The sequence below is a fragment of the Octopus sinensis genome, linkage group LG28 (assembly GCF_006345805.1).
Source record: "Octopus sinensis linkage group LG28, ASM634580v1, whole genome shotgun sequence".
In the NCBI taxonomy this organism is placed as follows: domain Eukaryota; kingdom Metazoa; phylum Mollusca; class Cephalopoda; order Octopoda; family Octopodidae; genus Octopus; species Octopus sinensis.
In genome coordinates, this window is record NC_043024.1 from 2,673,525 (window position 1) to 2,695,534 (window position 22,010).

Sequence of the window (22,010 nt, forward strand, 5' to 3'; positions counted from 1 at the left end):
TGTATATATATATATATATATGTATGTATGTATGTGTTCACTCCTCTCACTCTCCTGCATTTTTCTATAATCTTCCCCCACCCCTTTTGTAAATCCTGTCACCATTGATGTTCGTTGTAGTTTACGGTACCTTTAAGGTACTTCGTTATATTTCTGATACCTTTCCTCTGAAAGGTGAGGCTTGTTAACAAACATCCCTCGGTCTGCACACACACAAACAGAAAATCTCATTATTGCTGCTGATCTTGTCCTTATTGTTGCTGCTGCTGTTGCTGGAGGTGCTGCTGCTGCCACTGATTACACTGTGCTGCTGACAGCGCTACAAAAGTTGTCGCTACTTTGGCTTGAGTCATTAACTGAAGACTGTCAACTCACCTTTGCATTCCTTAATTTACACACCTGTATAGATCTAATATATAACTATATATACAGCACCATATATTTCCATTCTTTAATATATACCATTCTTTAATATACACACCTGTATAGATCTAATATATAACTATATACACAGCACCGTATATTTCCATATATATATATATATATAACATCATGGTTCTTAACGTTGACTACAACTACCTGGGTTCCAGTGGCATGAAAGTTTCCAACATATGTTTTGGCACCATGACATTCGGTTCTACAGTAAGTACACACCACCTCTTTTAATATCCTTTCTAATTTTTGGCTGAGAGCCAACAATTTTGAGGGGAGGGTTTAGTCAATTACTTGGCCCCCAGGACACGACTGGTACTTATTTTATCGATCCTGAGCGGTTTCAGTCATTGAGACTTTTTCAACTGTAAGTATGGAAAACAATTAAATTTTGGAAAAATTAAATGAAATGTTTTTTAAAAGAATATTTGCATAGTATTCAAATTTTTGCCACATGGGTAGCTTGAGGGAGGTTGGGATGAATCAATTATATTGACCCCAGTGTCCAACTGGTACTTATTTTATTGACCCCGAAAGGATGAAAGGCAAAGTCGACCTCGGCGGAATTTGAACTCACAATGTAACGCAGACGAAATACCGCTAAGCATTTCATTCGGCATGCTAATGATTCTGCCAGCTCACCACCTTAAAAATTAGAAGGGGTTCTGAATGATGTTCTAATGATTCGGCTATTCTAACACCCAATTAGGTTGATTATATCGACCCCAGTGCACAACTGGTACTTATTTTATTGACCCCGAAAGGATGAAAGGCAAAGTCGACCTCGGCGGAATTTGAACTCACAATGTAACGCAGACGAAATACCGCTAAGCATTTCATTCGGCATGCTAATGATTCTGCCAGCTCACCACCTTAAAAATTAGAAGGGGTTCTGAATGATGTTCTAATGATTCGGCTATTCTAACACCCAATTAGGTTGATTATATCGACCCCAGTGCACAACTGGTACTTATTTTATTGACCCCAAAACTTGTACATTTTTTATCAACCCCTAAAGAGGCAAAGTTCGCCTTGATGAAATTTCAACGCAGAATGTAAGGACAGGTGACATACCTATTTCTTTATTACCCACAAGGGAGCACTAAACATAGAGGGGACAAACAAGGACATATATAAGTATTAAGTCGATTACATTGACCCCAGTGTGTAACTGGTACTTAATTTATCGACCCCAAAAGGATGAAAGGCAAAGTCGACCTCGGCGGAATTTGAACTCAGAACGTAAAGACAGACAAAATACCTATTTCTTTACTACAAGGGGCTAAACATAGAGGGGACAAACAAGGACAGACAAACGGATTAAGTCGATTGCATCAACCCCAGTGCGTAACTGGTACTTAATTTTATCGACCCCGAAAGGATGAAAGGCAAAGTCGACCTTGGCGGAATTTGAACTCAGAATGTAACGGCAGACGAAATACGGCTATGCATTTCGCCCAGCATGCAAACGTTTCTGCCAGCTCGCCGCTGGTGACATACCACTAACCATTTCACCTGGCATGCCAAAAATCCTGCCTGCTCACCAGCCACGTGAGTGTGCATATATTACACACACACACACACACACACATATGTGCATATGGAAAATTAGTTCAGGCTCTTAATAGAGGCCTTGCATATCTTTTGATATGGTCCTTGTGTTTCATATCTAAAAACATGTTCAGACTGATAGCATAAAAGCCTTGTATCTCTCTTAATAGATCCTCCTTGTAATTAATAAATAAACTCACCTTACAAAAGAGAAAAAAAAACAAAACAAAAACAAAAGGTAAAGAAAATAGAAAAAAACATTTTCTAAGGTGACACTGCAAAATTTCAAACAGTTTGTTTACATTGCAGTGGGGGTTGGAGTGGGTGTTAAGAAATTAGTAACATGTAAAAACATAATTATAGTAAATTATTGGTTTTCTTACCAAGTTTGATAAATTACTATAATTGTTATTAAGGGATTGTTATGAAGCTGGGGCATGTTAGGGAGAGAGTAGCTGAATGAATAGGGATATTAAAAGGGATAGCAAGGGCAGAATGCTGACAGGATCGTTAGCATGTGAGAGAAAATGCTTAGTGATATTTCGTCTGTCTTTACCATCTGAGTTCAAATACCGCCGAGGTCGTCTTTGCCTTTCATCCTTCCGGGGTCGATAAATTAAGTACCAGTTACGCACTGGGGTCGATATAATCAAATTAATCCGTTTGTCTGTCCTTGTTTGTCCTCTCCGTATTTAGCCCCTTGTGGGAGGTAAAGAAATAGGTATTTCGTCTGTCTCTACGTTCTGAGTTCAAATTCCGCTGAGGTCGACTTTGCCTATCATCCTTTCGGGGTCGATAAATTAAGTACCAGTTATGCACTGGGGTCAATATAATCGACTTAATTCGTCTGTCTGTCCTTGTTTGTCCCCTCTATGTTGTAGCCCCTTGTGGGTAGTAAAGAAATAGGTATTTCGTCTGTCTTTACCATCTGAGTTCAAATACCGCCAAGGTTGACTTTGCCTTTCATCCTTTTGGGGTCGATAAATTAAGTACCAGTTACGTACTGGGGTCGATGTACTCAACTTAATCCGTTTGTCTGTACTTGTTTGTCCCCTCTGTGTGTAGCCCCTTGTGGGTAGTAAAGAAATAGGTATTTCGTCTGTCTCTACATTCTAAATTAAAATCCCACCAAGGTGGACTTAGCCATTTATCCATTCAGAGTCTATAAAATATAAACCAGTGGGGGCCTTGGGGGTTGATGTCATTGACTAACCCCCACCCACAAAATTTTAGGCCTTGTGTCTGTAGGAAAAAAAGGAATATTAAAAGGGGTTTTAAGGCAGCAAGATGGCAGAGTCCTTAGTGCTCCGGAAAATATGTTGGAAGTATTTCTCCTGGCTTTTTACATTCTGAGTTCAAATTCTGCCAAATTCATACTTTGCAGATCATTCTTTTAGAATTGATGAAATAAATGCCAGTCGTTCTCTGGGGTCGATATAACCAACCAACTCCCACCCACAAGATCTCAGGCCTTGTTTCTATAGAAGAAAGGCTTATTAAAGTGGTAAAAAGCACCATTGAAGAGTGTTCATTACCAGCGTCGCCTTACTGGCACTTGTGTCGGTGGCACGTGAAAAATCATTCGAGCGAGGTCATTACCAATGCTGCTGGACTGGCTCCTGTGCAGGTGGCACGTAAAAAACACCATTTGAGCGTGGCCGTTGCCAGTACCGCATGACTGGCCCTCGTGCCGGTGGCATGTAAAAGCACCCACTACACTCTCGGAGTGGTTGGCATTAGGAAGGGCATCCAGCTGTAGAAACTCTGCCAAATCAGAAACTAGGAACCATGTCATTGCTGAATCAACTTCCTAACAACTTTATTCTTAATGTTTAATTATTTTTCTTAATCAGTAATTGACAAAATGTAATGAACTATTAATTAATTTTAAGGTCTAATTTTGCTAAATTGTATTTTTTTTGTTAGACTGAAAGAACTAATCGCCCAGGTCAGTTGGACCCCACAGGTTCATATCAACTCCTTGATCATTTTGCCGAATGTGGTGGCAACTTCATAGACACAGCAGATGTCTACACTGACCGTCAGTCGGAGACAATTGTTGGTAATTGGCTCAGCAGGTAAGAATCATCATCATCATCATCATCATCATCATTTAATATTTTGTTCCTTCTCGAGCCATGCCTGGCTCATAAGGGCCGGTTTCCCAGTTTCCTTGGCACATAGGTTCCCCACCTGGACGGGACACTGGTCAGTCGCAGGTGAGCTGCAAGATGCAGGAGGAAAGAGTGAGAGAAAGTTGTGATGAAAGAGTCAGCAGAAGTTCGCTATTACCTTCTGCTGGAGCCATGTGGAGCTTAGGTATTTCGCTCATAAACACACACATCGACCGATCTGAGATTTGAACCCACAATCCCTGGACAGGACGCTGGTCAGTCGCAGGTGAGCTGCAAGATGCAGGAGGAAAGAGTGAGAGAAAGTTGTGGCAAAAGAGTCAGCAGAAGTTCGCCATTACCTTCTGCCGGAGCCGCGTGGAGCTCAGGTGTTTCTCTCATAAACACACACATCGCCCGGTCTGAGATTCGAACCCGCGATCCCTCGACCGCGAGTCCACTGCTCTAACCACTAGGCCACGTGCCTTTACTATCATTTAACATCCGTTGTCCATACTGTCATGAGTTGGACGGTCTGATCAGAGCTGGCAAGCTGAGGGGCTGCACCAGACCCCAGTCTGATTTTGCATGGTTTTTATGGCTGGATGCCCCCTTCCTAACCCTAATATGATATTTAACCCTTTAGCATTCAGATTAATTTGTCAAAGGCAAGACTTATTTACTCTTTTTACTCTTTTACTCGTTTCAGTCATTTGACTGTGGCCATGCTGGAGCACCGCCTTTAGTCAAGCAAATCAACCCCAGGTCTTATTCTTTGTAAGCCCAGTACTTATTCTATCAGCCTCTTTTGCCAAACCGCTAAGTTACGGGGACGTAAACACACCAGCATCAGTTGTCAAGCGATGTTGGGGGGACAAACACAAACACATAAACACACACACACATACATGTGTATATATATATATATTAGAATACCTGTATATCATCTCCAAACCTTCCAATATATATATATATATATATATATATATATATATATATATATATATATATATATATATATATATGAAAAACAAGTAAAAAGTAGAAAATGCTAAAATAATTTATAGTGAACATTTCAGTACCGGTTTCGGTCATTTTGAGACCTTTTCAACTGTAACGATTAAATAATTAAATTTAGAAAAATTAGAAGAAAAGTTTTCTTAAAAGAATATTTCTATAGTAGTGTTCAGATTTAAGTGGCATTCTGCCTTTCTCTGACTCCCTTGTTTGCACTTGTGTGCAATATATATATATATATATATATATATATATGCATATATACGACGGGCTTCTTTCAGTTTCCGTCTACCAAATCCACTCACAAGGCATTGGTCGGTCCGAGGCTATAGTAGAAGACACTTGCCCATGGTGCCATGCAGTGGGACTGAACCCGGAACCATGTGGTTGGTAAGCAAGCTACTTACCACACAGCCACTCTGGCACCTATTTATTCACATTTACTTGGGATTAACCAAACCAATAAAACATTTAATCTTGAAGCTACAAGATATTAACGAAGTGATTGCTTTATTTTTAGAATGACATTGTAGGGTAGATGTGAGAAGCCTGATCTGTCTGGTCTCAACATGAAACATGCAAAACATCTAGGACAGAAATGGCTGGTTTAAATTTTAAAGGGTTAAAGTAAGTTCTACAGAATACATTTAGGGTCTTGAGGGAGCCTTGTTGCTTCTGTCTTTGAAGACATTCAGAAGCAACAAGGCTCCCACTTGGGCAAATGTCTTCTACTATAGCCTCGGGCCGACCAATGCCTTGTGAGTGGATTTGGTAGACGGAAACTCAAAGAAGCCCGTCGTATATATGTATATATATATATATATATATATATATATATATATATATATATATATATATATATATATGTTTGTATGTGTGCGTTTATGCGTTTGTGTTTGTCCCCCCCAACATCACTTGACAACCGATGCTGGTGTGTTTATGCCTCTGTAACTTAGCGGTTCGGCAAAAGTGACCGATAGAATAAGTACGAGGCTTACAAAAAATAAGTCCTGGGGCCACTTTGCTGGGGTTTGGATGTAACGTAGGGGTTGCATCTGTTGACTTGACACCCTGTTTTTTAATTAACACAAATTAGGTTATATTAATTAGCACTTTTTAATAATACACACCAGTGTGTTATGTAATTAATGACCTGTGGCCTCTACCTGGAATGTAATAGGCGCAGGAGTGGCTGTGTGGTAAGTAGCTTGTTTACCAACCACATGGTTCCGGGTTCAGTCCCACTTTGTGGCATCTTGGGTGAGTGTCTTCTACTATAGCACCGGGCTGACTAAAGCCTTGTGAGTGGATTTGGTAGACGGAAACTGAAAGAAGCCTGTCGTATATATGTATATATATGTATGTGTGTGTATGTGTTTGTGTGTATTTTGTGTGTATGTGTTTGTCCCCCCAACATCGCTTGACAACCGATGCTGGTGTGTTTACGTCCCCGTAATTTAGCGGTTCGGCAAAAATGAGACCGATAGAATAAGTACTAGGCTTACAAAGAATAAGTCCTGGGTTCGATTTGATCGACTAAAGGCGGTGCTCCAGCATGGCCTCAGTCAAATGACTGAAACAAGTAAAAGAGTAAAAGAGTCCACTTATGCATACCTTTCCTTCTTGAGACACAAAACTCTACCTGTGAAGACCTGTTGAGGCAAGTGAGAATCAAAATCGAAATCGATCAACATCAATGGAAATTGTAGCTGTGATACCAGTGCTGGTGGCACATAAAAGAACCATCCGAACGTGGCTGTTGCCAGCACCGCCCTGACTGGCCACCGTGCCGGTGGCACGTAAAAAAGCACCAACCGTTCGTGGCCGTTGCCAGCCTTGCCTAGCCTTCGTACCGGTGGCACGTAAAAAGCACCATCCAATCGTGGCCATTTGCCAACCTCGCCTGGCCTCCGTGCCGGTGGCATGTAAAAAGCACCATCCGATCGTGGCCGTTTGCCAGCCTTGCCCAGCCTCCGTGCCGGTGGCACGTAAATAGCACCATCTGATCGTGGCCGTTTGCCAGCCTCGCCTGGCACCTGTGTCGGTGGCACGTAAAAAGCCCCCACTACACTCATGGTGTGGTTGGCATTAGGAAGGGCACCCAGCTGTAGAAACATTGCCAGATCAGACTGGGCCTGGTGCAGCCTTCTGGCTTCCCAGACCCCAGTTGAACCGTCCAACCCATGCTAGCATGGAAAGCGGACGCTAAACGATGATGATGATGATGATGATGATGATGATTTGAACTCAAAACTGTTAATGAATATAACTTGTAATTATTCATTTAATGAGGTTAAGTCTCGTAATTAAGAAAGCTATGCGAAATGTCTGACCTTAATATAATTTGTGTGTGTGCATATATACGTATGTGAGTGCGTGTGTGTGTGTTTCTGTGTGCATATGTACGTGTGTAATTATGCGTGGTCATGTCTGTGCATGCATTTGTGTGTGTACCTGTATGCGCCTCTATATTGTGTGTATATATGTATTCATATATGTGTGTGTGTGCATCTACATGTGCATATATATATGTCAGGATGCCATGATAGATCGTTAGCTCCTACACGCATTTTTTTCTCTCCTTGTTTTCTTCTGTGTATCTTTCTGTCGAAGAGCGTAGGCTCGAAACGTAAAAGACTTTTCCTATTTCTATACCTGAGCGCCATACTAATACAATTGTTTGTTTGTACTCCACCTGCCTTCGTCTTTTGTTTATTTTTGTAAACCTTCCCGTTATATATATATACATATATATATATATATATATATATATATATATATATATATATATATATAAATATTCTGTCGAAGAGCGTAGGCTCAAAACGTAAAGGACTTTCTCTACTTCTATTCCTGAGCGCCATACTAATACATTTGTTTGTTTGTACTCCACCTGCCTTTGTCTTTTGTTTATTTTCGCAAACTTTCCCGTTATATATGTGTATATGTATTTATATGTATTTATGTCTTTAATTTTCCTTAGTAAAGAGAGGAGCAGGTATGTTATTGCCACTAAGGTCCGGTTCAACAACAACCCCAAAGATCCGACCGACGTCAACGCTGTTGGACTCAGTCGTAAACACATTGTGGCTGGCTTGGAGAAGAGTCTTGAGTGTCTGCAGACCAATTATGTGGACCTTTATCAGGTAAGTCCCCACTTGCTATAACACACACACACACATTCAAATTTTGTAGGGAGGAATTAAGTTAAGTTAAGTTAAATTTTTTGGCTCAAAAAGCAAGAAGCAAGGCCATGTAGGGGGACATGGAGTTATGTACAGGGAGGGTGTTCATGCAAAGAGTTCAGGCCATTTCTGGTCAAGCGAGACTTTGAACCGAGTGGGCGTCGGCATCTTCACTATCTCGTCCAGCAGCTTATTCCACGGATCCGCAACCCAGACGGAGAAAGCCCCTCTCCTTCGATTGAGATGAAATTGTCACAGATAGAGCTTTTCGGAGTGACCCCGCAGTGACCCAGTTAGAATAGCATAGAAAGGATAAAGCATCTGTAGTAGTTATTTAGTTCAGTTAGATCTGATCTTAGCTGGCCAGTGATAAAACACATTCCAAGCAAGACCACCCTGTCTTGTTTTCAGGAATAGTCTACAAAACGGGCTGGAAAGTTCCTGGCTGTGGTTAAAAGAAAATACAGGAAGATCAATTAATTATGATTTTACTTAGCATATTTCCTATTCCGTCTCCAAAGACTGCTGTTCCGTCTCCGAAGACTCCTGTTCTGTCTCCAAAGACCCATGTTCTGTCTCCAAAGACCCATGTTCCATCTCCAAAGACTCATATTACCTCTCCAAAGATTCCTATTCCGTCTCCAAAGACTCCTATTTTATCTCCAAAGACTCATATTCCGTCTCCAAAGACTCCTACTTTGTCCCCAAAGCCTCGCATTCCATCTTCAGAGATGAGATCAACACCTAAAAAGCCATTCCAGTTCTTACCACATCTCTATTTATTTTTTTTCCCCCTTCGTAACCAGGCTCATTGTTGGGACAGTGGTACACCAATCAAGGAAACCCTTTTGACCTTCCACGATTTACAAAGAGCTGGCAAGATCCATCATATTGGTGTAAGCAATTTCTGTGGCTGGCAGCTACAGAAAACGGTTGATCTGGCCAACCACATCGGTATGTCATCAATTCTTACTCTTCAGGTAAGTTGAAGCAATATTTTAGAGGTTGTTTTTTTCCTAATTTTGTTTTACTTTTGTTCTTTTATTTCACTATACCGGAGTAAACATAAATGTGAAACAAGGTGGAAAAAAGAGTACTCAAATACCAGTGGTAGAGTAATATGCTTTATTTAAAAGCAGCAGAAATTCAACAAAACCTGTTACTCAGAGTAACAGGTTTTGTTGAATTTCTACTGCTTTTAAATAAAGTATATATATAAGATAAATATTTCAATTACCTGAAGATTGACTGTAACCATAACTCGAATTATTACGAATTGGACAGCCATGAAACGATCGTAGTGTTTTACTCATTATCTTTTATTAAACTTTTAATACTTTTGATATATACTTAAAATAATATAAATTAATTAATTTTATGTATTGGCTTAAGTTTTTCATTGTTTGATTTGCCTAATAGTGGTTTTATCTCTAATTTAATATAATATAATATATATATATATATATATATATAATATATATATATATAGGGTTATCCCATAAATAATGCAGCTTTTGTGTACTTCTTTTATTTCTCAAAATTAAGATAAACAAAGTTCTTTCTTAATCTAAAATATACTCTCCTTCAGTTTCTGGTAGACTTATATCATCATCGCCTTCGTTTCACACCCATCTTCCATTCATGCATGCAGCCAAGTAGAAAAACTACCCTAGGCTACTGTGTCTGTATGTATAATGCCTATTTTTGTTTCCATAGCAACAGTACAGTCTCATGGAGAGAAATGCTGAGTTTGAAGAATTCCAAGTGTGCCAAAATGATGGAATATCCATTTTACCGTGGAGTCCCCTGAAAGGGTAAGCAACATCCGACCTTTTTTTCTAGAGAAATTTGTAATTCTTTGAAATATTTGTCATTGTTCACGTTACTATGACAACATTAGGGGAAGACGTTATGTGGTTGTTTGACATGCTAGAAATAGCAGTCATCTTTGTCAGACATACGTTTAAAGAACAAAAGGAAGGTTAAGGTCATATCTAGAGTGCTTTTGATCATCTTGCTCAGTCAGACTAGACCTAAAAACTGACCTGAGACTGACCAACAATAGCAAGACTGCCATAGATCTTTTTGACCATAACTGACCTAGGGCTACTTACCATCACCACAATTGATCACAGCTCTGTTTGACCATAACTGACCTAGGCCCACATACCTTCATTATCACCACCCTTGACCATAGCTGACCAAGGGGCATTCTCCACCTCTGACACCACAATTAATCACAGCTCTTTTTGACCATGACTGACCTAGGGCTACTTACCATCACCACAATTGATCACAGCTCTTTTTCACCATAACTGACCTAGGCCCGCATACCTTAATTATCACCACCCTTGACCATAGCTGACCAAGGGGCACTCTCTGCCTCTGATATCACAATTAATCACAGCTCTTTTTGACCATGACTGACCTAGGGCTACTTACCATCACCACAATTGATCACAGCTCTTTTTGACCATGACTGACCTAGGGCTACTTACCATCACCACAATTGATCACAGCTCTTTTTCACCATAACTGACCTAGGCCCGCATACCTTAATTATCACCACCCTTGACCATAGCTGACCAAGGGGCACTCTCTGCCTCTGATATCACAATTGATCACAGCTCTGTTTGACCATAACTGACCTAGGCCCGCATACCTTCATTATCACCCTTGACCATAGCTGACCAAGGGGCAGCTCTGTTTGACCATAACTGACCTAGGCCCACATACCTTCATTATCACCACCCTTGACCATAGCTGACCAAGGGGCATTCTCCACCTCTGACACCACAATTAATCACAGCTCTTTTTGACCATGACTGACCTAGGGCTACTTACCATCACCACAATTGATCACAGCTCTTTTTCACCATAACTGACCTAGGCCCGCATACCTTAATTATCACCACCCTTGACCATAGCTGACCAAGGGGCACTCTCTGCCTCTGATATCACAATTCATCACAGCTCTGTTTGACCATAACTGACCTAGGCCCGCATACCTTCATTATCACCCTTGACCATAGCTGACCAAGGGGCACTCTCTGCCTCTGATATCACAATTCATCACAGCTCTGTTTGACCATAACTGACCTAGGCCCGCATACCTTCATTATCACCCTTGACCATAGCTGACCAAGGGGCACTCTCTGCCTCTGATATCACAATTCATCACAGCTCTGTTTGACCATAACTGACCTAGGCCCGCATACCTTCATTATCACCCTTGACCATAGCTGACCAAGGGGCACTCTCTGCCTCTGATATCACAATTCATCACAGCTCTGTTTGACCATAACTGACCTAGGCCCGCATACCTTCATTATCACCCTTGACCATAGCTGACCAAGGGGCACTCTCTGCCTCTGATATCACAATTCATCACAGCTCTGTTTGACCATAACTGACCTAGGCCCGCATACCTTCATTATCACCCTTGACCATAGCTGACCAAGGGGCACTCTCTGCCTCTGATATCACAATTCATCACAGCTCTGTTTGACCATAACTGACCTAGGCCCGCATACCTTAATTATCACCACCCTTGACCATAGCTGACCAAGGGGCACTCTCTGCCTCTGATATCACAATTCATCACAGCTCTGTTTGACCATAACTGACCTAGGCCCGCATACCTTCATTATCACCACCCTTGACCATAGCTGACCAAGGGGCACTCTCTGCCTCTGATATCACAATTCATCACAGCTCTGTTTGACCATAACTGACCTAGGCCCGCATACCTTCATTATCACCCTTGACCATAGCTGACCAAGGGGCACTCTCTGCCTCTGATATCACAATTCATCACAGCTCTGTTTGACCATAACTGACCTAGGCCCGCATACCTTCATTATCACCCTTGACCATAGCTGACCAAGGGGCACTCTCTGCCTCTGATATCACAATTCATCACAGCTCTGTTTGACCATAACTGACCTAGGCCCGCATACCTTCATTATCACCCTTGACCATAGCTGACCAAGGGGCACTCTCTGCCTCTGATATCACAATTCATCACAGCTCTGTTTGACCATAACTGACCTAGGCCCGCATACCTTCATTATCACCCTTGACCATAGCTGACCAAGGGGCACTCTCTGCCTCTGATATCACAATTCATCACAGCTCTGTTTGACCATAACTGACCTAGGCCCGCATACCTTAATTATCACCACCCTTGACCATAGCTGACCAAGGGGCACTCTCTGCCTCTGATATCACAATTCATCACAGCTCTGTTTGACCATAACTGACCTAGGCCCGCATACCTTCATTATCACCCTTGACCATAGCTGACCAAGGGGCAGCTCTGTTTGACCATGACTGACTTTATAGTTGGGAAGCAAGGCTCTTAATCACACAACCATGTACATGTGTGTGTGTCTTACCTGGCTAACCAAAGCCTTGGGAATGAATTCGTTAGTGAGATACTGAAAGAAGCCTCTGTGTGTGTGTGTGTGTGTGTGTGTGTGCTGTTGTCTTGACAACATGTGATGGTTGTAAATGAGTTTCACTGTCATACAAGCAGTGTTGTTTGTTTTCAATCTTCCATGAAAAACTTGTCTGACCAGGGGGGGGGGGGGATATTACCTTGCTGGGGGAAACAGGAGGGAGGTTGGCAACAGGAAGAGCATCCAGCTGTAGAAAACCTGCCTTACAAATTCAGTCTGTCTTATGCAAGCACGAGAAAGTGGAAGTTAATGATGTTGATGATGATGATGATGATGATGATGATGATGATGATGATGATGATGATGGTGGTGGTGGTGGTGGTGGTGATGATGATGATGATGATGATGATGGTGATGATAATGATGATGAGGATGATGATGATTATGGTGATGATGCTGATGCTGATGATGATGATGATGATGATGGTGGTGGTTGTGGTGGTGGTGGTGGTGGTGTGTGGGTGGGTGGGTGTGGATTTGCGTACGTTTGCATCATAAGCGGAATGTGTAACCTCTCGAAAGAGCTGTTCTCCACTCCTGCTCCAGAGCGTTGGCTGCGGGGTCACTCCGAAAAGCTCTATCTGCGACAATTTCATCTCAATCGAAGGAGAGGAGCTTTCTCCGTCCGGGTTGCGGATCCGTGGAACAAGCTGCCGGACGAGATAGTGAAGATGCCGACGCCCACTCGGTTCAAAGTCTCTTTTGACCAGAAATGGCCTGAACGCTTTGCATGATCACCCACGCTGTACATAACTCCATGTCCCCCTACATGGCCTTGCTTTTTGCTTTTGGAGCCAAAAAATTAACTTAGCTTAACATAAATAATCTTGCAAACCAAAGCCAAAAATAAAGATTTAGGTGAAAATAATGATGGTAATGGTAACAAACCTCAATGCCTTTGATAGCCATATTACTGAGTCTCTTGGTGCGTGTTTCCAGTGCCATTTGGAATGGTTGCAGGCATCTGTTCCGCAGCTGGTGCACAGGAATGTCAGATGCATTTGGGCTGGAGATGAATTCTGCAAAAAACATTGAATTGAGAAAAACCGGATTGATAGAAAAAGGAACAAACGATTTGTGTGAAATACATTTGAGATATGGTCTGGAAAGGGAGATATTTGAAACACTGTGTGTTTCATCTCAGTCGAAGGAGAGGGGCTTTCTCCGTCCGGGTTGCGGATCCGTGAAATAAGCTGCCGGACGAGATAGTGAAGATGCCGACGACCACTCGGTTCAAAGTCTCTTTTGACTAGAAATGGCCTGAACGCTTTGCATGAACACCCTCCCTGTACATAACTCCATGTCCCCCTACACGGCCTTGCTTTTTGCTCTTTGAGCCAAAAAACTAACTTAACTTAACTTAACTTAACTTGCATGTGTGTGTGTGTGTGTGCATGTGTTTATTTGTGTGTGCATGTGCTTTCATTGAAGAAGCCCTTTTTTTTTTTTTCTGTCAGTGGTTTCCTCTCTGGTAAATTCAAAAGAACTGAAGCCCCTTCAGCAGAAACAAGGATCGGGTATACAGCTCTGGATGAGAAAAATCGGACTCTTGAAATCCAGCCTGGATGGTCCGCATTACAATCCAGAGACGATGTTTGGCTCCTTCTTGACGCCATGACAAAAATTGCACAAAATCACAGTAAGTTCAGGGGTTTTTATCTTTTCTAACAGTCTGCCTTTACCTCCACCATCATTTTTATTATTCTTTTACTCAGTAGAAAAAGGGCAGTGTGAGACCCCTTTTTCATGCCCTTCCAGGCCAGTGGGGTACGTACCTGAACCAAATATTTCCAAAACAATAGACACTGCCAAAGTCATCCAAGAACATTGATGTGATTTGAACCATTTTCAAACCAGTCCATCCATGACTGTCCCTTTTACTTGTTTCGGTCATTTGACTGTAGTCATGCTGGAGCAAAAGACCCCGGGACTTATTCTTTGAAAGCCTAGTACTTATTCTATCGGTCTCTTTTGCTGAACTGCTAAGTGACGGGGATGCAAACACACCACCACCGGTTGTCAAGCGATGTTGGGGGCACAAACACAGACACACAAACATATACACACACATACATACATATATACGACAGGATTCTTTCAGTTTCTGTTTACCAGATCCACTCACAAGGCTTTGGTCGGCCCGAGGCTATAGTAGAAGACCCTTGCCCAAGGTGCTACGCAGTGGGACTGAACCTGGAACCATGTGGTTGGTAAGCAAGCTACTTACCACACAACCACTCTTGCGTCTATAAAATATTTTTGTAAAATATTTTTTAATTTAAGATTTAAATATAATTTAAAATCTTTGTGTATTTTTAAGTTGCTGGAATTTATCTGCCATGATGTTTCAGTTTCAATCCCCAACGTCAGATCAAAATATTTTCTTGACAAGTTACAACTCTTAAATTTTTCTACCTTCTTTTTGTTTTTTGCTAGATAAAAGTGTGGCACAAGTTGCCATTCGGTGGCTCCTTCAGAGAAAGATGGTGGCATCAGTTATCTTCGGTGCTAAAACTATGAACCAACTTGATGACAATATTGGGGCTTCCAGTGGCTGGGAACTGACATGTGAAGAGGTAGGGCTTTCTTAAAACTCCTTTTTATTCTCTATCTTGTTTTGTTAATGTCTGTCTTTTGATGCTAGAATCAGCTGGACTCCTTCAAACATACACAAACTCATACACACACACACACACACACACACACACACAGAGAATGTATATACATATGAAACTCTGGAGTCTGGCAGCTGACTTGGCAGACACCCATAGAATTATTAACCATCTTACAAACAATAACTCTGAGCACCTTTTCAAACTCCACCCGTCTAACACCCGTGGACATGTTTACAAAGTCAGAAAACAGCACAGCTCCTTCCATGACTTTCGGAAACATTTTTTCACGCTAAGAGTTGCTGAAGCATGGAACAAACTGCCGGCATCAGTTGTTAGTTGTTGGAGCACTGCATCCTTCAAAACTTCCATGCTTCCTGAGATTCGCCAACACTACACCTGATTTTCTCCCCTCCATACACATGCAAGCATGTATCTGACTAATACATTGTTCGTTTCCCAGACATTTTTACATTACTGCATATGCTTTATACGCACTTTTGACAAATTGTGGTGCACCTGAGCACTCTCTTTACTCTTTACTCTTTTACTTGTTTCAGTCATTTTGACTGTGGCCATGCTGGAGCACCGCCTTTAGTCGAGCCAATCAACCCCAGGACTTATTCTTTGTAAACCCAGTACTTATTCTATCAGTCTCTTTTGCTGAACCGCTAAGTGATGGGGGACATAAACACACCAGCATCGGTTGTCAAGCAATGCTAGGGGGACAAACACAGACACACAAACACACAAACATATATATATATATGCAATGGGCTTCTTTCAGTTTCCGTCTACCAAATCCACTCACAAGGAATTGGTCGGCCCGGGGCCATAGCAGAAGACACTTGCCCAAGATGCCACGCAGTGGGACTGAACCCGGAACCATGTGGTTGGTTAGCAAACTACTTACCACACAGCCACTCCTGCACCTGTATACAATAATTTCATTATTATTATTATTATTAAAAGAATTCACACAATTGGATCTGGATCTGGTTATGGTAATGGAGAAAGTTATGGAACCATTGATCTGTGACAGAATAGATTTAGATGAGATGCAGTTTGACTTCATGTTCAGAAGATGTATAATGGATGCAATTTTCCTTCTGGTGCAACTGCAGGAGAAATATTTGGCTACGGGCAAGCTGTTATTCTTGGGATTCTTTGACTTGGAGAAGACACCTGAGAAGGGAGCACCTTCAGTAATTTGGTAATCCATAAGAAAACTAGACGTGAACGACTGTCTTGTAATGGCTGTACCAAGCTATGTACAAAGATGCATTGATGTAAAGTGGCATCCGGCCGTAGAAAGCTTGCCACACGCTTAGCGCTGCGTATATGTGCATACATTTTTGTAGGCGCGGGCATGGCTGTGTGGTTAGGGAGCTTGCTTCCTAGCTACATGGTTTCGGGTTCAGTCCCACTGCGTGGCACTTTGGGTAGGTGTCCTCCACTATAGCCCCCGAGCCGACCGGAGCTTTGTGATTGAATTCGGTAGGTGGAAGTTACTGCCATGTGTGTATATGTGCGTGTAGGTGCTTGTGCCTCTCCGAAAGAGAGAGAGGGAAATTGATGATTTTCGTGAAGTATTTAGTGTCAGGGTTGGAGTCCATCAAGGTTCAGTCCTCGGTCCCTTTCTATTCATCACATTCGTCAGGGGCAGATTTAAGACAGGCTGTCCGTGGAAACCCATATATGTTGATGATCTGGTTCTCAGAGCAGAATCTCTGAGAGAATTAGAGAATAAATTCCAGACGTGGAAGCTAAACCTAGAATTAAGAAATAAACTTAGCAAAGTATCTTCAAGGAAATGGCTTTGTCCAATACTCAGCTAGAATACTAGCATAAATGGAATGTATGTATGCAGGAGTGGCTGTGTGGTAAGTAGCTTGTTTACCAACCACATGGTGCCGGGTTCAGTCCCACTGCGTGGCACCTTGGGCAACTGTCTTCTGCTATAGCCTCGGGCCGACCATTGCCTTGTGAGTGGATTTGGTAGACTGAAACTGAAAGAAGCCCGTCGTATATATGTATATATATATGCGAGTGTGTGTTTGTGTGTCTGTGTTTGTCCCCCCAACATCGCTTGACAACCGATGCTGGTATGTTTACGTCACTGTAACTTAGCGGTTCGGCAAAAGAGACCGATAGGATAAGTACTGGGCTTACAAAAGAATAAGTCCCGGGGTCGAGTTGCTCGATTAAAGGCGGTGCTCCAGCATGGCTGCAGTCAAATGACTGAAACAAGTAAAAGAGTAAAAAAAAAAGAAAAGAGTATACTATCTATAGCTAATTCAAGGAGAATGCTGCTGTATATAGCATTGTCTCAACACACCTAAACTGGTAGAAGCCATGAATAAATTCAACTAGAATTCACTGTGTAGATGTCATTGGCATTGGGAAAGATTCTGTTGTCGTTTAGCTTATCAAATCCTCGTTAAGTAGACATGTGATCAAAGACGTTTCAGAAATGACCTCCCTGTCTATATCTTTTTAAGATGTAGTGTATGAAGGGCCTACGTGTCTTTTCTTTTTAAATAATGTAGGATGCGAGATAAGGGAGATTTGGCTGCTATTTCTAGCAGGGCAGGCAACTTAGCTATAACAGCCTTGTGGTATTACTTATTACACAAAACATTGACCTTGTTTTGTCTCTTATCTTGTGTGTGTGTGTGTGTGTGTGAATATTGTGTGAGTTAGCTTTTTATATAACCTGTATGTAATCTTGAGTTACATCCAGGAGATAAAACAGTCTTCAGAAAGACAAATACCTCTGGTATTATCAATACCAACAGATAACAGGCCACTTGAGTTATCTCCTACACTGGCTACAGTGAGATGGCGGAGTTGTTAGCACACCAGACATTGGTAGGATTTTAGCTGTCTTTACCTTCCGAGTTCAAATTCCACCGAGGTCACCTTTACCTTTTATTTTATCAGGGTTGATAAAATAAGTACCAGTTGAACACTGGGGTCAATGTACCATATTTTAACATGTATAAGGAATCCTTGTGTATAAGGAACTTTCTAATTTTGGGGGCTTAAAATTCAAAAAATAGGTTTTATAAGGGTTTATAATAATATCCATGGTTAAGAAACTTCCATATTTTTTAAACCTAATTTTTGACAAAAAAGGGTTCCTTTTTACACGTTAATGTCAATGTACCATATTTTAACATGTATAAGGAGCCTGCTAATTTTGGGGGCTTAAAATTTGGAAAATAGGTTTTATAAGGGTTTATAATAATATCCATGGTTAAGAAACTTCCATATTTTTTAAACTTAATTTTCGACAAAAAAGGGTTCCTTTTACACATTAAAATATGGTAATTTATTTAACCCCTCCACCAAAACTGCTAGCTTTGCACCAAAATTAGCTCCAGTGTGGAGATGGTAGAACTCTTAGCATGCCAGGCAAAGTGGTTAGCTGCATTTCATCCAACTGTCTTTTCTGAGTTCAAGTCCTACCAAGGTCAACTTTGCCTTTCCTCCTCTCAGGGTTCATAAAATAAGTGCCAGTTATACACTGGGATTGATGCAGTCAACTTACACCCCTCCCCCGAAGTTGCTGGCCTTGTGCCAAAATTTGAAACCAACATTTTGATAGAACTGTTATTATTTATGGTGAGTCAAAGTGCTGAGCTGGCAGAATCATTAGTGTACTGGACAAAATGTTTTGCAGTATTTCGTCTGTCGCTATGTTCTGAGTTCAAATTCCGCCGAGGTCGACTTTGCCTTTCATCCTTTCGGGGTCGATTAAATAAGTACCAGTTACGCACTGGGGTTGATATAATCGACTTAATCCGTTTGTCTGTCCTTGTTTGTCCTCTCTGTGTTTAGCCCCTTGTGGGTAGTAAAGAAATAGGAATTTCGCCTGTCAGTATGTTCTGAGTTCAAATTCCGCCAAGGTCGACTTAACCTTTCATCCTTTTGGGGTCGATTAAATAAGTACCAGTCAACTTACCCCTTCTCCACAAATTTCAGGCCTTGTGCCTATTGTAGAAAGGATTATTATTGTTGTTGTTCTTGTTAAGGCAGTGAGCTGGCAGAATCGTTAGCACACTGGACGAAATGCTTAGAGGTATTTCACCCATTGGTATGTTCTGAGTTCAAATTCCGCCAAGGTCAACTTTACCTTTCATCCTTTCGGGGTCAATAAATTATGTACCAGTTACGCACTGGGGTCAATGTAATTGATTCATCCCCTCCCCAAAATAGCTGCCCTTGTGGCAAAATTTGAAACCATTATTTATGGTGAAACAGATACACAAATAATAGTAAAGACTTCAAATTTTGGCACAAGGCCCACTAGTTCAGGGGACACTGGTCCATTGAAGGATTTCTCATTTTTGCCAGCTGAGTGGACTGGAGCAACATGAAATGAAGTGTTTTGCTCAAGAACACAATTCACTGCCCGGTCTAGGAGTCAAAACCACAATCTTACGATCATGAGTCCAACGCCCGAAATACTAAGTCACACACCTTCACATTCAGTCAGGTTGACACCTTAATAATACTAATAGTAGTAATAATGAAAGGAATAATAATAATATTCATAATAATATTCATAGGTGCAGGAGTGGCTGTGTGGTAAGTAGCTTGCTAACCAACCACATGGTTCCGGGTTCAGTCCCACTGCGTGGCACCTTGGGCAAGTGTCTTCTGCTATAGCCCCGGCCGACCAATGCCTTGTGAGTGGATTTGGTAGACGGAAACCGAAAGAAGCCCGTCGTATATATGTGTATATTTATATGTGTGTGTGTGTATATGTTTGTGTGTCTCTGTTTGTCCCCCTAGCATTGCTTGACAACCGATGCTGATGTGTTTATGTCCCCGTCACTTAGCGGTTCGGCAAAAGAGACCGATAGAATAAGTACTGGGTTTATAAAGAATAAGTCCCGGGGTCGATTTGCTCGACTAAAGGCGGTGCTCCAGCATGGCCGCAGTCAAATGACTGAAATAAGTTTAAAAAAAAAGAAAAAAAAAAAGAATAATGTCTGAATGATGATGATGATGATGATGATGATTATATAAAGTCTTATTTCTTATTGCTTCCCACAGATGGAGACACTGAATGATTTATCGGCCCCTGTGAAAAAATATCCGCATACCGTCAATGCTAAGTTTAATGCTATGCGCCTGAAGTAACACAGCTATCACTATACATTTCACATGTGTTATATACACCACATTGTGGGTGTATACACACTATCCCATGGATGTATACATATACAAATGCAAACACATACACAGTATACCACAGAAGTACATATGCATATCTATCTATCTATCTTTAGTTTGATTTGAAAACCCCACTAGAATGGGAGAAAGCGCTAATGATCTAAGTGATATGATATATATATCAAAAATGTAATATATAAATAAAGATCTGTAAATACAAACCATCCGATCTTCTGAGTACCTTATTTCTTCTAATATATATATATATATATATATACAATTTAAAAATAGGATAAAATCTTCATAAGAATTTATCAAGTAGTCAGCGTGAAAACCTCATAAGAGAAAAATATCCACCAATTTTTTCATTTAAATATATTTATTTATATTATATAGAGGGCATTATTACACATAAATGCCACATGCTAGGAGGGACTCTTAAAGTCAAAACTACTAAAATAAATAAACATATCGTACCGAATGCAACTCTCGGAGCAAGTCATTTAAAAACAGAGTTCAGCTGCAGATCACCTGTGATTTCATAATCAGTGCAGTGGTCTGCACTTTTTACTCATCAGTGCAAGCATAATTCAAGATTTATAATGAATAAACAAAATCAATATACCAGATGAACAACCATCGTATCCAACGTAGTATATAGAACTGCTCACCCCTTATACATCTATGTAAATGGCAGGCTTTTTCGAATTGAATTTCAGTAACAATGTGCTTATTCAGAATAAAAATTCAGTATTGAATATACTCTGGTTAAATTTACAATTTAAAAATAGGATAAAATCTTCATAAGAATTTATCAAGTAGTCAGCGGGAAAACCTCAACAGAGGTTCAGGCATCCACAAAGGAACAGAGAGAGAGAGACAGACTGTCTGAAAACTATGGAAATATTTACCTATTCAAGGACTATGGAAATATCTACAAAACGTTTCACTTAATATTTTTCCCTCCAACTTAATTGTTTTCCCTATTTTACTCTTAGTTGAAAAAGTCTAAAATGACAGAAACCGGCACTAAAATGTACTTCATGATAAAAATATTTTAGCATTTTCTATCTTGTCTTATTTTCTTTATACATCTCAACTCATGTGTTACTTTTCTACCTTCTACACACACACATGTATATATTGTATGGTTATATATATATTTGTGTATGTACATGTATATATTGGGTTATCCGGAAAGTTTGTGCTGATTTGTAAAGGAAAAAAAAGGTCAATAAATACTTGCCATTACATTTTTAATCAACCAAATATGAACCATTTTGTTGCACAATGCGTCTCCATCTTTCCTTTAACTTGAAAATACCCTCTTCCCAGAATTGAGGTGGTTTCATGGCAAAGAATTCATCAAGGTATCTTTTTATGTCATCCAAGGAATTGAAATTGTTACCATTAAGACTATTCTACAGAGACCTGAATAAGTGGAAATCCGAAGGAGCA

General features: G+C 40.9%; 1 protein-coding gene across 1 annotated transcript; it reads left to right on the forward strand.

Moving 5' to 3' along the window:
- Positions 1-318: 318 nt before the first annotated feature.
- Positions 319-20,700, forward strand: LOC115225752 (1-deoxyxylulose-5-phosphate synthase YajO-like). Its single transcript, XM_029796696.2, has 8 exons — positions 319-642; positions 3,910-4,061; positions 8,095-8,257; positions 9,103-9,276; positions 10,013-10,110; positions 14,214-14,395; positions 15,193-15,332; positions 20,433-20,700. Exons 1-8 carry the CDS (start codon positions 553-555, stop codon positions 20,517-20,519), a joined length of 1,086 nt encoding a protein of 361 aa, XP_029652556.1. The 5' UTR covers positions 319-552; the 3' UTR covers positions 20,520-20,700.
- The last annotated feature ends 1,310 nt before the right edge of the window (positions 20,701-22,010 follow it).

Coding starts and splice junctions, on each gene's coding strand:
- LOC115225752 (XM_029796696.2), top strand. CDS start 553: ATGGTTCTTAACGTTGACTACAACTACCTGGGTTCCAGTGGCATGAAA. Junction 643..3,909: donor CCATGACATTCGGTTCTACA/GTAAGTACACAC, acceptor TTTTTTTGTTAG/ACTGAAAGAACTAATCGCCC. Junction 4,062..8,094: donor GTTGGTAATTGGCTCAGCAG/GTAAGAATCATC, acceptor AATTTTCCTTAG/TAAAGAGAGGAGCAGGTATG.